Source organism: Coregonus clupeaformis, chromosome 14 (genome assembly GCF_020615455.1).
Source record: "Coregonus clupeaformis isolate EN_2021a chromosome 14, ASM2061545v1, whole genome shotgun sequence".
Classification (NCBI taxonomy): Eukaryota; Metazoa; Chordata; class Actinopteri; order Salmoniformes; family Salmonidae; genus Coregonus; species Coregonus clupeaformis.
The window spans coordinates 37,397,542-37,414,267 of NC_059205.1; the positions used below are offsets into that span (position 1 = coordinate 37,397,542).

Consider the following 16,726-nt stretch of genomic DNA (forward strand, 5'->3'; position numbering starts at 1 on the left):
CCACTCCTTTGTTGCCTTGGCCGTGTGTTTTGGGTCATTGTCATGATGGAATACCCATCCACGACCCATTTTCAATGCCCTGGCTGAGGGAAGGAGGTTCTCACCCAAGATTTGACGGTCCATCGTCCCTTTGATGCGGTGAAGTTGTCCTGTCCCCTTAGCAGAAAAACACCCCCAAAGCATAATGTTTCCACCTCCATGTTTGACAGTGGGGATGGTGTTCTTGGGGTCATAGACAGCATTCCTCCTCCTCCAAACACGGCGAATTGAGTTGATGCCAAAGAGCTCCATTTTGGTCTCATCTGACCACAACACTTTCACCCACTTTCACCCACATCTGAATCATTCAGATGTTCATTGGCAAACTTCAGACGGGCCTGTATATGTGCTTTCTTGAGCAGGGGGACCTTGCGGGCGCTGCAGGATTTCAGTCCTTCACGGCATAGTGTGTCACCAATTGTTTTCTTGGTGACTATGGTCCCAGCTGCCTTGAGATCATTGACAAGATCTGGGCTCCATGAGGTGAGATCTTGCATGGAGCCCCAGGCCGAGGGAGATTGACAGTTCTTTTGTGTTTCTTCCATTTGCGAATAATCGCACCAACTGTTGTCACCTTCTCACCAAGCTGCTTGGCAATGGTCTTGTAGCCCATTCCAGCCTTGTGTAGGTCTACAATGTTGTCCCTGACATCCTTGGAGAGCTCTTTGGTCTTGGCCATGGTGGAGGGTTTGGAATCTGATTGATTGATTGCTTCTGTGGACAGGTGTCTTTTATACAGGTAACAAACTGAGATTAGGAGCACTCCCTTTAAGAGTGTGGTCCTAATCTCAGCTCATTACCTGTATAAAAGACACCTGGAGCCAGAAATCTTTCTGATTGAGAGGGGGTCAAATACTTATTTCCCTCATTAAAATGCTAATCAATTTATAACATTTTTGACATGCATTTTTCTGGATTTTTGTTGTTGTTATTCTGTCTCTCACTGTTCAAATAAACCTACTATTAAAATTATAGACTAATCATTTCTTTGTCAGTGGGCAAACGTACAAAATCAGCAGGGGATCAAATACTTTTTTCCCTCACTGTATGTATATTTGTAAACAACAGCTGGTGCACAAAATCGAATATTAAGGAAGTGTCGAGGTTTTGCTCGCCTGAGGTAGAGTATCTCATGATAAGCTGTAGACCACACTATTTACCAAGAGAGTTTTCATCTATATTTTTCGTAGCTGTCTATTTACCACCACAAACCAATATTGGCACTAAGATTGCACTCAATGAGCTGTGTAAGGCCATAAGCAAACAGGAAAACACTCATCCAGAGGCGGAGCTCCTAGTGGCCGGGGACTTTAATGCAGGGAAACTTAAATCCGTTTTACCTAATTTCTACCAGCATGTTAAATGTGCAACCAGAAGGGAAAAAACTCTAGACCACCTTTACTCCACACACAGAGACGCGTACAAAGCTCTCCCTCTCCCTCCATTTGGAACATCTGACCATAAGTCTATCCTCCTGATTCCTGCTTATAAGCAAACACTAAAGCAGGAAGCACCAGTGACTCAGTCAATAAAGAAGTGGTCAGATGACGACTGTTTTGCTAGCACAGACTGGAATATGTTCCGGGATTCTTCCGATGGCATTGAGGAGTACACCACATCAGTCACTGGCTTCAGCAATAAGTGCATCGACGACATCGTCCCCACAGTGACCGTACATACATACCCCAACCAGAAGTCATGGATTACAGGCAACATCCGCACTGAGCTATAGGGTAGAACTGTCGCTTTCAAGGAGCGGGACTCTAACCCGGACGCTTATAAGAACTCCCGCTATGCCCTCCGACGAACCATCAAACAGGCAAAGCGTCAGTACAGGGCGAAGATTGAATCGTACTACACCGGCTCTGACGCTCGTCGGATGTGGCAGAGCTTCCAAACTATTACAGACTACAAAGGGAAGCACAGCCGCGAGCTGCCCAGTGACACAAGCCTACCAGACGAGCTAAATTACTTCTATTCTTGTTTCGAGGCAAGCAAAACTAAAGCATGCATGAGAGCATCAGCTGTTCCGGACGACTATGTGATCACGCACTCCATAGCCGATGTGAGTAAGACCTTTAAACAGGTCAACATTCACAAGCCTGCAGGGCCAGACAGATTACCAGGACGTGTACTCCGAGCATGCGCTGACCAGCTGGCAAGTGTCTTCACTGACATTTTCAACCTGTCCCTGACTGAGTCTGTAATACCAAAATGTTTCAAGCAGACCACCATAGTTCCTGTGCCCAAGAACACTAAGGTAACCTGCCTAAATGACTACAGACCCGTAGCACTCACGTCTGTAGCCATGAAATGCTTTGAAAGGCTGGTCATGGCTCACATCAATACCATTATCCCAGAAACCCTAGACCCACTCCAATTTGCATACCGCCCCAACAGATCCACAGATGATGCAATCTCTATTGCGCTCCACGCTGCCCTTTCCCACCTGGACAAAAGGAACACCTACGTGAGAATGCTATTCACTACAGCTCAGCGTTCAACACCATAGTGCCCTCAAAGCTCATCACTAAGCTAAGGACCCTGGGACGAAACACCTCCCTCTGCAACTGGATCCTGGACTTCCTGACAGGCCGCCCCCAGGTGGTAAGGGTAGGTAACAACACATCTGCCATGCTGATCCTCAACATGCGGGCCCCTCAGGGGTGCGTGCTCAGTCCCCTCCTGTACTCCCTGTTCACCCATGACTGCATGGCCAGGCACGACTCCAACACCATCATTACATTTGCTGAAGACACAACGGTGGTAGGCCTGATCACAGACAATGATGAGACCGCCTATAGGGAGGAGGTCAGAGACCTGAACGTCAACGTGATCAAGACAAAGGAGATGATTGTGGACTACAGGAAAAGGAGGACCGAGCACGCCCCCATTCTCATCGACGGGGCTGTAGTGAAGCAGGTTGAGAGCTTCAAGTTCCTTGGTGTCCACATCACCAACATGGTCCAAACACACCAAAACAGTCGGTAAGAGGGCACGACAAAGCCTATTCCCCCTCAGGAGACTGAAAAGATTTGGCATGGGTTCCCAGATCCTCCAAAAGTTCTGCAGCTGCACCATCGAGAGCATCCTGACTGGTTGCATCACTGCCTGGTATGGCAACTGCTCGGTCTCCGACCACAAGGCACTACAGAGGGTTTTGCGTATGGCCCAGTACATCACTGGGGCCCAGCTTCCTGCCATCCAGGACCTCTATACCAGGCGGTATCAGAGGAAGGTCCTAAAAATTGTCAAAGGCTCCAGCCAACCTATTCATAGACTGTTCTCTCTGCTACCGCACGGCAAGCGGTACCGGAGTGCCAAGTCTAGGTCCAAAAGGCTTCTTAACAGCTTCTACCTCCAAGCCATAAGACTCCTGAACAGCTAATCAAATGGCTACCCACCCAAACCACCCCCCTCCTCTTTTACGCTGCTGCTGCTCTCTGTTATTATCTATGCATAGTCACTTTAACTCTATCTACATGTACATATTACCTCAATTACCTCGCCTAACCTGTGCCCCCGCACATTGACTCTGTACCGGTACCCCCTGTATATAGCCTCGCTACTGTTATTTTACTGCTGCTCCTTAATTATTTGTTTTTAATTTTTTACTTTTTTTACTTATCACTTATTTTTCTTAACTGCATTGTTGGTTAAGGGCTTGAAGTAAGCATTTCACTGTAAGGTCTACACCTGTTGTATTCGGCGCATGTGACAAATACAATTTGATATTAGATGTTCTCAATCAATGGGCATGAGAGGTGTTCTCTTTTCATGATTAAAACAAATAATGATAACTTTATAATCTGCTGCAGCAATGGATAGTCATGGACAGGGGCGCAACTTTTGTTTTAGAAGTGGGGGGCATATACAGTGGGGAGAACAAGTATTTGATACACTGCCGATTTTGCAGGTTTTCCTACTTACAAAGCATGTAGAGGGCTGTAATTTTTATCATAGGTACACTTCAACTGTGAGAGACGGAATCTAAAACAAAAATCCAGAAAATCACATTGTATGATTTTAAAGTAATTAATTTGCATTTTATTGCATGACATAAGTATTTGATACATCAGAAAAGCAGAACTTAATATTTGGTACAGAAACCTTTGTTTGCAATTACAGAGATCATACGTTTCCTGTAGGTCTTGACCAGGTTTTTACACACTGCAGCAGAGATTTTGGCCCACTCCTCCATACAGACCTTCTCCAGATCCTTCAGGTTTCGGGGCTGTCGCTGGGCAATACGGACTTTCAGCTCCCTCCAAAGATTTTCTATTGGGTTCAGGTCTGGAGACTGGCTAGGCCACTCTAGGACCTTGAGATGCTTCTTACGGAGCCACTCCCAGTTGCCCTGGCTGTGTGTTTCGGGTCGTTGTCATGCTGGAAGATCCAGCCACGACCCATCTTCAGTGCTCTTACTGAGGGAAGGAGGTTGTTGGCCAAGATCTCGCGATACATGGCCCCATCCATCCTCCCCTCAATACGGTGCAGTTGTCCTGTCCCCTTTGCAGAAAAGCATCCCCAAAGAATGATGTTTCCACCTCCATGCTTCACGGTTGGGATGGTGTTCTTGGGGTTGTACTCATCCTTCTTCTTCCTCCAAACACGGCGAGTGGAGTTTAGACCAAAAAGCTCTATTTTTGTCTCATCAGACCTCATGACCTTCTCCCATTCCTCCTCTGGATCATCCAGATGGTCATTGGCAACCTTCAGACGGGCCTGGACATGCGCTGGCTTGAGCAGGGGGACCTTGCGTGCGCTGCAGGATTTTAATCCATGACGGCGTAGTGTGTTACTAATGGTTTTCTTTGAGACTGTGGTCCCAGCTCTCTTCAGGTCATTGACCAGGTCCTGCCGTGTAGTTCTGGGCTGATCCCTCACCTTCCTCATGATCATTGATGCCCCACGAGGTGAGATCTTGCATGGAGCCCCAGACCGAGGGTGATTGACCGTCATCTTGAACTTCTTCCATTTTCTAATAATTGTGCCAACAGTTGTTGCCTTCTCACCAAGCTGCTTGCCCTATTGTCCTGTAGCCCATCCCAGCCTTGTGCAGGTCTACAATTTTATCCCTGATGTCCTTACACAGCTCTCTGGTCTTGGCCATTGTGGAGAGGTTGGAGTCTGTTTGATTGAGTGTGTGGACAGGTGTCTTTTATACAGGTAACGAGTTCAAACAGGTGCAGTTAATACAGGTAATGAGTGGAGAACAGGAGGGCTTCTTAAAATAAAACTAACAGGTCTGTGAGAGCCGGAATTCTTACTGGTTGGTAGGTGATCAAATACTTATGTCATGCAATAAAATGCAAATTAATTACTTAAAAAGCATGCAATGTGATTTTCTGCATTTTTGTTTTAGATTCCGTCTCTCACAGTTGAAGTGTACCTATGATAAAATTACAGACCTCTACCTGCTTTGTAAGTAGGAAAACCTGCAAAATCGGCAGTGTATCAAATACTTGTTCTCCCCACTGTATGTGTATATATATATTTTTTTATCCTATCAGATAAACACTCCAAACAGCCTACCCGACCACTCGGAGGCGTCCGCCTGGTCCTAAAGCACACCGCTGCCTATTTTTGTATCACACTAGGGGGGACAAAAATGCAATTTCAGAATGTGGGGCGGACATGTCCCCCCGTTCCCCAGTGAAAGTTGCTCCCTGGTCATGGAGGCTAGTGGCTCTGCATTCATATGCAAAATGATATGATAGCTGAAGTCACATGTTGTAGTTTAAACTGAGAAGTGGCTGTCCTTGAGAGACCCAACCAGCATGCTATAATAATCATCAGCACCACAGACAATTTAACCCAGTGATTTAGACTAGAAAGAAGCTTAGTGTGTTTTAGCTTTGACCAGACAAGCCCACTAACCCAGTCTTCCTTGCAGATGGCATTTGCTCAGTATGGGGGCCAGAAGCAGATAGTTTAATTGTACAGAGTACAGTTGCACCTAGTTGTTTTCCTCTAAGGCTTGCCGAATGTCAGATCCAGGAGCACAAGGTAAGCTGGTGCTTAAATGTGGGTCTTTCACTCAGCTGGTCAGCTGTGTCTGTGTCTGCCTCTACGGTTGCATAATGCATGGGGACAAACCCAGCAGAGGAGCTTTGGGCAATGTGGATCAGTGGTGCAGTCATTTTTTTCTTTTTAAAATGCTCACACAAAGGTGTGCATGTTATGGGGAAAAAAAGCATTTTCTCCTGTTTTGCAAACAAAGCTGTGGCCATTACCTGTTGGTAAATTCAAAGTTGTGCATTTTATGTCTGTTTATAAGTAATAGTATTGCCTCGCTAAATCTCGATACAAAAGTGGTATATGGAAACAATAACCAAAGCAATGTCTGAAGAAAGTCTTCATGTGCAAATTATCATTATATACTATAATATGGATGCCGTTAGACAGATCTCCCTAGCTGGAGGCGAAACAATGGGAGAATCTCAATTGCATACTCCTTGCATCCTCTCTCCTTGGCTCCTTCTCAAACCCATTGGTCTCCCTCCCCTCTGACCTTCTCCTCCAATGGGTTTAAAGAAGGAGGCGGGGCGAGAGGAGAGAGGACATGAGGAGTATGCAATTAAGATTCTCCCAATGACTTGGCAGTCACACTGTTTCCAAGCCAGATTTGATCTATGTTCCCATTTCCAAACATGTAGCTCACAGTGATAATCAAGGTCCTGATCCTTCACACTGTCAACTATTAACTGGCAGCAGATTAATCTGTGGTCTCGGGGCTGGCCGTGCACGGCTCGATGCTGTCGTCCTCATTCTCAACACAGAAACTGTGTATATCCCAAATGGCACCCTTTACCATGTATGGTGCACTACTTTTGACATGAGCCCTATGGGCCTCCCTGATCTAAAGGAGTGCAATATGTAGGAAATAGGGTGCCATTTGAGACGCACACACTGTGAGGAGTGAATCACTCAGTAATTTTAAAGCAGCAGTGGTAGCATCTGTTTGACAATGTGTGGATGCGAATATACCCATCCCTCCTTTCTCAGCCAACGGAAACACATCCAGCGGGACCGTGCGTACTGAGAAAGGCAGTAGTAGATTGCCTTGGCATCAACAGCTGACAAGTCAATCTAAACCATTATCCCATTTGAGCTGGAAGTGCCAGATTCCAGGGTGGTTCTTAATGCCTCTTGAAATTTGATTTGGAACTGCACAAAATTTTTTTTAACCTCCTTTGTGTGTGGATAATTAGAGACGATACTGAGAAAATTGCAAAAGTCACAGTCAGAATCGATCAAGCAGGCCAAGCAATTAGATGAGATTTGTGTCGTGCTGCTTATTCGTATATTCTTTAAGTCTTAATGAACAGATGCCTAATCCTTTGAACTCTTCTTCAGTTTGATTTCTGACCTCAAACTGTCATAGGAGGAGTGAAGGCAGAGGTTAAATATAGTTTTATATTGATCAGTCTTAGAGAACCAGAACCCTAAAATGATGGTGCTTACCTTTCCAACGTACTGTGGTTCAGATCCCATATATTCCTCCAGTACAAAGAACTGGTTCCACACCCATCCTCGCTTCACCCTCTGAACCCCTGATGCCCCATGTCTCCTCAGTCCCAGTCCTGCCACGCCCCCCAGGTGGTGTTCTCTGCCCATCCTGCTTTGGGGTGGAGAGTGAAGGGGAGCCAGGAAGCCTTTGTCCAAGAGAAACCAAAAGACCAGCAGGAGACCGTTCCTTGGGATCATTGGCAATCTGGGCAGTGGAGGATCTCTGTTGAATTCCAGTGAGAGACTGTCAGTGAGAAAATAACAGCTGGGTTGTAGACCCAAGGTAGAAGGGGATGGGGGGATGTTGTGGTGACATTGTTAGATTGGTCTCCAGGATCTTTGGCTTCTCATTCAACTAGTCCTCATTGACCTTAGTCTGCTGGTGGAAAGAGGAATGACATGGTCTTACTTTGCACTGCAGTTAAAGTAGTTACAAGGCAACATGGAAAGTAATTTCGTCCACCAACCGACTCTCTCTGTCGAACCCGTCTCTCTGTCTATGTGGTAGCAACAGAGCCTAGGACGAGGCTACATAATACATTGTAATACATTGCTATAAGCAGCAGTACTTCAAACAGTCCTATCTCATAACTGCCCGATCAGCAACTCATCATCATTATTAACTAAATCTGTTCAGGCTGTTTCTACTCTGATTTCTTTTATAATTTAGGTCATAATACACTTTATATGTTCGTCTAGTCAAGCTTGACAGTATCTTACTAGAGGAATTTTACGGATCATGATTCAGTGAAAACGAAACTTGAGCAAATTGGTCCTCAGGAGTGCATTTAACTCTGCACGTCAGGCAATGTGAAGTTAGTGGAGTAGGAGTAAACATCAAACACAGTCGCACACACAGAGGAAAGGGAGATGAGATAAAAGAAAGAGACTCCCTGAGCACGGTTACATACACACAATAATACAATTATTGTGGATAGTCAGATTAACATAATAGTTCGTTTAAAATGTTTACATGCTTTGGAAAAAGAACGATTTCCCTAATAATCTTGTTTAATGATCTTGTCTGAAATCAGGCTACCTGATTGAACTTTTGTTAATGCAGAAAATCGGCAATCAAAATAAACGTCCTACCACAGTAACCATGTTATTTTTGTGAAGCCTATTTGATTCTGAGTTCGGACATATAACGTTTGTATGTGAAAACTATTTGTAAGATGATGCATACTTTCAGTTTTTCCAAACTCACTTCACTCGCGCATAAGAGGAAGCCTTGCACTACCGGTGCTGGCACATGTTCAGATCAAATCAAAAGATTGCTCAGAAAACCAGATGTTTTAATCGGCGTATGCCTACTTCAACTTTGACCTGGAGGAAGCAGTGCTAAAGATAGATGTCAAGGATTCAGGTTCTCTGTTAGTGTTTCGATTTTGTAATTTACTTTGCATGGAGTATGTGACATTCCTGCATTTCTCACAACAACTGCATGCTAGAGAAGAGAGAATAATTTTCATATTGCATAATCAAGTAGAATTCCTGTCACCTCTTGACTTGAATACAGATGTAGGATCTTAATTTGATCACTCTTTTGTTGATGAGAATGTTCCTGCACAGGAGGAAATAGAAACTTGTAATGTATTCAAGTTTTAAAAAGGGTTCTAAAGTTTGCAATTTCCACGTTAAATTGTCAGACCTGATTTGCCCCAACATAAATATATATGTATCAACCCCTGCAAAAAAAGATACATGAATTATAATCCACACAGGATTATTTTCCTGCTGTAGCAAACTGGCTCAAATTAAGATCCTACATCTGTACTTTGTAGTCACCCTCATAGACATTACACACTAGTGTTAGTTGTTTACAGTGTCTGCATGCATAGCACTGAATGATAGACATAGGCCCACTGTCACTGATCCCGCCCCCATCCCTCTTTAGTTCAATCCTTCCACCCTCCAAATCTGCTTCAACAGACCGCTTTATTTTTAGCATCCGGTTTATACACATTTACAGTACAGTTTATCTCCTTCATTGTGAGCCCAATCTGAATGCATTCTTCCTGTGATATCAGTTGAAAGGCGATGGTAGGCCACATTCCTTGGTTGACAGGTTATTGTGCATTTACATTTTAGTCATTTAGCAGACGCTCTTATCCAGAGCGACTTACAGTTAGTGAGTGCATACATCATTTTTTAATTTTTATACTGGCCCCCCATGGGAATCGAACCCACAACCCTGGCGTTGCAAACGCCATGCTCTACCAACTGAGCTACATCCATGCCAACCATTCCCTCCCTTACCCTGGACGACGCTGGGCCAATTGTGCGCCGCCCCATGCGTCTCCCGGTCGCGGTCGGCTACGACAGAGCCTGGATTCGAACCAGGATCTCTAGTGGCACAGCTAGCACTGCGACGCAGTGCCTTAGACCACTGCGCCACTGCATCCATTGCTGTATTCTCTGAGGGCTAAACCCCTGCCGTTCTTATCCCAAAATTGAACAAAATGTCCTTGTGTCGTGTCGCACTCGACTATTCCATATACCAGTTTCCGAAGTTTAGTGGTCACCGAATGATGACTGACTGATAACTTGTGTTGGATGACCTTGTTGAATATAGTACCTGCATCCATATAATGGTTTGCCACGAAATGTTATATTGTTGTGTCCTATAAAGTATTGTTTGTCCCAATCAGCAGGCCATCATCAGTCATCAGTGTTATTTTACAGTTAATGTGAGATGTGTCCTGTAGTGTCTGCCCTCAGAGCAGAAGGCCTAATGGGAACAGACTAGTGTGTGTAGTGCAGGAATCTGCACGGCACTAATACTGGCCAACGAGGGCTCAACCAACCCTCTTACTGCACCAACATGTGACTTAACAGAAAGCCACCCCTAATCCAAAAGAATTATCCTTAAACTCCCAGACATTGTCAGACCGAGTTAGATTGAGGACTGAGGAACTGTGGGTTGAGAGATGTGTTGCGAGATCCAACAGCATCCCTCAAGAAAGGCAGTAGCCAAAACTTCTGTGCTGGCTGAACTATATTGAATTTAATAAATGTAAAAGACTACAGTAAGCAAGAACAGACTTGTGTTTTTTGCATGTGCACCCTTTCTCTACATTGAGAGATGTGTTAAAACGTTTAGATAAAAAAAAACGAAGAACAAGTTTGCAACGACAGGCGTACAAGGACGCAGACAATTACAAAGCATAAACTATCACTCACAATGGCTTTTTTTCTAGGAAACATCTTTGTGCTGTATAACACAATTTCATGTAATTTTGTTGCTGCATCAATATTCCAAGACAAAGGAAATGGTATTGTTTGACTGCAATTGTGTTACATAAGATCCAGTTTGTCATATAAAGTAGAACCCAATATGAACCAGCAAAGCCTAGACGAACAGTATTTGTGTTAGTCCACCAACACGTGAACCTCAGGCTTGTATATACTGTACAGTAACCTCTGAGCATAATCATATCTTTAAGTCATGACCAAAGGCACAAACATCATCAGAGGCATGATGAGATGGTCTGAGATGCCATTATGGTTCATTAAACAATCTGTAATGTATGTTTCTACATAATTATCACACATACACACACACAAACACACACTCTCTGACTTACATAGATTGTGGGAACAGGTGCAAATCCCCCCAAACACAGAGGTCATCAATCTCCCTATGATGCGAAACCAGCTCTGCTGCCCCAGTTGTACAATAATTTTGGGATTTCGCTGGTTTGGAATATACCAACACATTGCATCACTGGATTATCCACTGCCGACAGTTTTAAGGCTACATCACAGTTTATAAAAGAGACAGAAGGATGACTAGCATTTTGAATGTTGAATGTTTTATAGAATATGGCCAATTATCTTTATGTGTTGACCAACTTTATGTTGTGTGGACATGTTAGTCAATTAAATGCAAACACCATGTTTCGACGATGTCTGTGCTAAAAACCGGCCTTTGCAATAAAGTAAATAAATACATATTTCTAAAGAAAAGTGGAGAGTCAGATATTCCCCAGCTAGCACATAACGTTCTGAGAACCATGTTTCTTAGTGCTTGGTGAGAGCGTGGCTGTCCTATGATTTCTTTGCATACAACCTTCCAACAACCTTCTGGGAATGGTGCAGGAGAGTTGCTTGGCTTTGAAACATTCTCAGCACATCTAGGGAACTTGACAAAAAAACATTATTTTATTGGTATTTAATTACATTAACAGAACATTTCCTAAAAGTTAAAACATGGTTACATCTCATTTCAATGTTGGTAATGTTCTAGGAACTTTCTCCAACTGGTTTGACATTGGGAATGTTCTCAAATAGTTCAGAGAAAGTTAAGAAACAATGTTCTTCTGTGGGAATTTCAGAACTTCAGCATAACGTTTTCTGCAGGTTTCCTCAAGGTTCTATTTAAAGCAATGTTCTCAGATTGTTCAGAGAATCTTGAGAAACAATGTTCTTCTGTGGGAATTTCAGTACTTCAGCATAAAGTTTTCTGCAAGTTTCCTCATGGTTCTATTTACAGTCATGTTCTCAGAACATTAAGAAAACATTCCATAAAAAAACACAAGAAAACATTAGTAACATTCAAATAACTATTTAAGAATGTAATTTTAAAACATATACAGTGGGGAGAACAAGTATTTGATACACTGCCGATTTTGCAGGTTTTCCTACTTACAAAGCATGTAGAGGTCTGTAATTTTTTATCATAGGTACACTTCAACTGTGAGAGACGGAATCTAAAACAAAAATCCAGAAAATCACATTGTATGATTTTTAAGTAATTAATTTGCATTTTATTGCATGACATAAGTATTTGATCACCTACCAACCAGTAAGAATTCCGGCTCTCACAGACCTGTTAGTTTTTCTTTAAGAAGCCCTCCTGTTCTCAACTCATTACCTGTATTAACTGCACCTGTTTGAACTCGTTACCTGTATAAAAGACACCTGTCCACACACTCAATCAAAACAGACTCCAACCTCTCCACAATGGCCAAGACCAGAGAGCTGTGTAAGGACATCAGGGATAAAATTGTAGACCTGCACAAGGCTGGGATGGGCTACAGGACAATAGGCAAGCAGCTTGGTGAGAAGGCAACAACTGTTGGCGCAATTATTAGAAAATGGAAGAAGTTCATGATGACGGTCAATCACCCTCGGTCTGGGGCTCCATGCAAGATCTCACCTCATGGGGCATCAATGATCATGAGGAAGGTGAGGGTTCAGCCCAGAACTACACGGCAGGACCTGGTCAATGACCTGAAGAGAGCTGGGACCACAGTCTCAAAGAAAACCATTAGTAACACACTACGCCGTCATGGATTAAAATCCTGCAGCGCACGCAAGGTCCCCTGTTCAAGCCAGCGCATGTCCAGGCCCGTCTGAAGTTTGCCAATGACCATCTGGATGATCCAGAGGAGGAATGGGAGAAGGTCATGTGGTCTGATGAGACAAAAATATAGCTTTTTGGTCTAAACTCCACTCGCCATGTTTGGAGGAAGAAGAAGGATGAGTACAACCCCAAGAACACCATCCCAACCGTGAAGCATGGAGGTGGAAACATCATTCTTTGGGGATTCTTTTCTGCAAAGGGGACAGGACAACTGCACCGTATTGAGGGGAGGATGGATGGGGCCATGTATCGCGAGATCTTGGCCAACAACCTCCTTCCCTCAGTAAGAGCACTGAAGATGGGTCGTGGCTGGATCTTCCAGCATGACAACGACCCAAAACACACAGCCAGGGCAACTAAGGAGTGGCTCCGTAAGAAGCATTTCAATGTCCTGGAGTGGCCTAGCCAGTCTCCGGACCTGAACCCAATAGAAAATCTTTGGAGGGAGCTGAAAGTCCGTATTGCCCAGCGACAGCCCCGAAGCCTGAAGGATCTGGAGAAGGTCTGTATGGAGGAGTGGGCCAAAATCCCTGCTGCAGTGTGTGCAAACCTGGTCAAGACCTACAGGAAACGTATGATCTCTGTAATTGGAAACAAAGGTTTCTGTATCAAATATTAAGTTCTGCTTTTCTGACGTATCAAATACTTATGTCATGCAATAAAATGCAAATTAATTACTTAAAAATCATACAATGTGATTTTCTGGATTTTTGTTTTAGATTCCGTCTCTCACAGTTTAAGTGTACGTATGATAAAAATTACAGACCTCTACATGCTTTGTAAGTAGGAAAACCTGCAAAATCGGCAGTGTATCAAATACTTGTTCTCCCCACTGTACGTTCCATTCTCAGCGTCACTGAAACTCTTTCTATATCCTCCATCTTGTTAGGTGTGTTGGCCGTGCCCACTAATTGGCCACACCTAATCTTAATGAGTGCTTGTTTCCTTTGAAATGGTGTCTGTTTGAGTAGACTAAAATTATCAGCTTTATATGAGTAAAAGAAAGATGGCATGCTAGCGCCATCCTGGTGGCGCAGAGGACTAATTTCATGGAGAGAAAATAAAAGATCATATGTTCGAATCTCACCGATGCCGTGCCATGTTAAAAAATATTGTTTGCATGATTAATGCCTAAGTAAATGAATTGTCCTATCTGTGCTTGGAGTTCAAAACAGTTAAACTAAGCTAGCATTATTTAAACACTTAGTTAAAGTTTTAAAGCACTCTATCAAAAAGGTAAAAACATTACCTTCGAATAACCTATAATTTCTGTTCTCAGAACGTTAATAAAACCTCCCAGGAAAACTTCCATGCAACCATAGTAAATGTTCTCAAAGCCTCCCTGAAATGTAAAAAAAAGTATGTTCCCAGAAAAGGGAACATTTTCACTTCCGTTCTCAGAACGTTTAAAAATATTTTAGTTTTACAGGTCAGGAAACGTATGACTTCATTCCCAGAATTAATGGGAAACCATAAACTTATGTTCCCACAGCTTCCAAGGAACTAAATGTGCTAGCTGGGTCTATTGTAGCCTACGCTCATATTTTATTAATGCAGTGAAGACAAGAACCAATGCTTGGGCACACAGTGCGTTCATACATCTTAATCAGTGGTGGCTGCTGAGGGGAGGACGGCTCATAATAATGGCTGGAACGGAGCAAATGGAATGGCATCAAACCACGTGTTTGATGTATTTGTTACCATTCCACCAATTCCACTCCAGCCATTACCACGAGCCCGTCCTCCCCAATTAAGGTGCTACAAACCTCCTGTGATCTTAACGTTGCTTGACCCCAGGAAGAGTATCTGTTGCCTTGGCAGCAGCTAATGGGGATCCTTAATAAATACAAATACAAATAAACAAGGGTTTAGAAAAGAAAGATTAAAACTCAGGTTAGTGTTTTTCGTCATGAATATTGTTCTGGGGGCAGCTCTGCAGAGTGGTCACTAGCTGGCACAGCCAAAAAGTCATAAAATCTGATTTTAAACATAACCCTAACCTTAACCACACCGCTAACCCTATTGCCTAACCCTAATCTTAAATTTAGACCACAAAGCACATTTTTATTTTCATAAATTTTTACAATATTGCCAATTTTGACTTTGCAGTTGGCCTATCCAAGGGGAAATTGCTCAGTTCTGGCTCCAGGACAAGACTCAATACAATAAACGTCAACCTGCGATAAAAACAGCTGAGAAAGGAAAGGGAACTGAAGTTGTCTTCTTTGCATGTACAGATGTAGGATCTTAATTTGATCACCCTGTTGCCGGATAACTTTTCTGCAATGCAGGAAATTTAAAACTTTTAGTGTATTTGAGGTTCAAAAAGGCTTTTGAAAAATGTATCAACCCTTACAAAAATGTGCATTAATTATAATCCAAATAAAAATTCACATTTCCTGTTGCTGCTGGATTATTTTACTGGTGTAGCAAACTGGTCCAAATTAAGATCTTACATCTGTATTTGTGATTACCATTTAAATATACACAGAGACAATACCAGCTTTAGAGCTTAATATGGAATTCAGTGCACTCTATTTGAATACCTGCAACATTTGCATCAATTTCATCCAGTGCAGATCATTGAGCTCAATACCACTGACTGGGCTGCTGCTGTTTTCCCTTCAAATGCAATACATCTCAAATGTAATCCATGTAGGCACATTCCATGGGGGCTAGATAGAGTTAGTAGGCTGTATGTCATATGGACAGAATTGATTTGCTACTGTACAAGTAATTTCTTATTTCATTACTTTCACACTTGACTATCTTTTCTTTATCTATCTTATCTTTGTAAAGATAAAATGTTTAGTTCAATTATTATTTTAATGAAACTGTGAAATTAACCGGAACTCTCTTAAACTAAACATCAACCTTCAGCATCTACCCCAGTGGGTATAACTACTCCACTTCTCTGTTGCCTAATTTATTTATTTTATCCTCAAAAAACAAACACCAACTAAGGACACTAACAGTGACACATACCTTGACTGTTTCTCCCAGACTTTCCGGCTGGTGTTCGTTAGACCAGATTAATCCAAACGTCTGATGGCAAAAGCAATGCAACTCCCTTGCGAGCAAAGAACACATTCAGACTTACAGCCCCTCAAACACATTCTCTCTCTCTCTCTCGCTCTCTCTCTCTCTCGCTCTCTCTCACGCTCTCTCCAAGGTTCTCCAACACTCTTTCTTCTCACTATCTTGCAGCAGAGGAGTGTGGAGGAGAGATGAAAAATGAGAGATTGAGTATCAGCTGTATGTAGTAGTATTGTATTCAGGAGAACTCAGCAGTGCACAGAGCGTCAAGCCAAGCTGCAAGCCAAGCACTCTGATGTGCTCCTGTTCCATGTGTTGTGAATATAGTTGAGGTGGGTGTCAGAGAGTCTCGATCCCCTAAGGTCCCCATGCTGGTCTGGAATCCTCCTCCCACCTCTAGATTCCTGGATTAGTAGAGGGGAGGAACCCACTCACTGCAGGAGCCAGCCGGTGATGTGCTCTGTTGTGTTCATCATTTGAGGAGCTTACAAGAGCCATGAGACTTTGATGGTAAAGACCCAATTACTGACACAAGTGTTGATGAGGCGCTGTCATTTAAATTGAAATTTGAGTCATTTAGCAGACGCTCTTATGCTTTTTTTTCATACATGTAGGGTGTGTGTGTGTGTGACTAAAACGGGCTACAGGCTCGTTAAGAAATTAAATGGAACATATTCTACTCTTCAGAAATTGATAGATTAGAGGAACTCTCATATGAATGCACTTTATCATTATAATTTTTTATAGAAAAGCTCAAGCTCTTAATGTTTT

The 16,726-nt window shown here is 43.1% G+C and overlaps 1 protein-coding gene across 6 annotated transcripts in view; it reads right to left on the reverse strand.

Annotated features, from left to right (window-relative positions):
* The window catches only part of LOC121580940 (cadherin-12-like), a 52,782-nt gene extending 36,465 nt beyond the window's left edge, over window positions 1-16,317 (reverse strand). The window contains exons 1-3 of one of the 6 annotated variants that reach the window (XM_041896155.2): window positions 15,905-15,992; window positions 14,686-14,755; window positions 7,507-7,774 (exon numbers count right to left, since the gene is read on the reverse strand). In XM_041896155.2, the coding sequence (XP_041752089.1) occupies window positions 7,507-7,749 (243 nt within the window). In that variant the 5' untranslated portion in view covers window positions 7,750-7,774; window positions 14,686-14,755; window positions 15,905-15,992. Of the gene's footprint in view, window positions 1-7,506; window positions 7,931-14,685; window positions 14,756-15,904 lie in introns of those variants that run through there. The other 5 variants (XM_041896156.2, XM_041896158.2, XM_041896157.2 and 2 more) reach the window with 5 other exon arrangements.
* Between the last annotated feature and the right edge of the window lie 409 nt (window positions 16,318-16,726).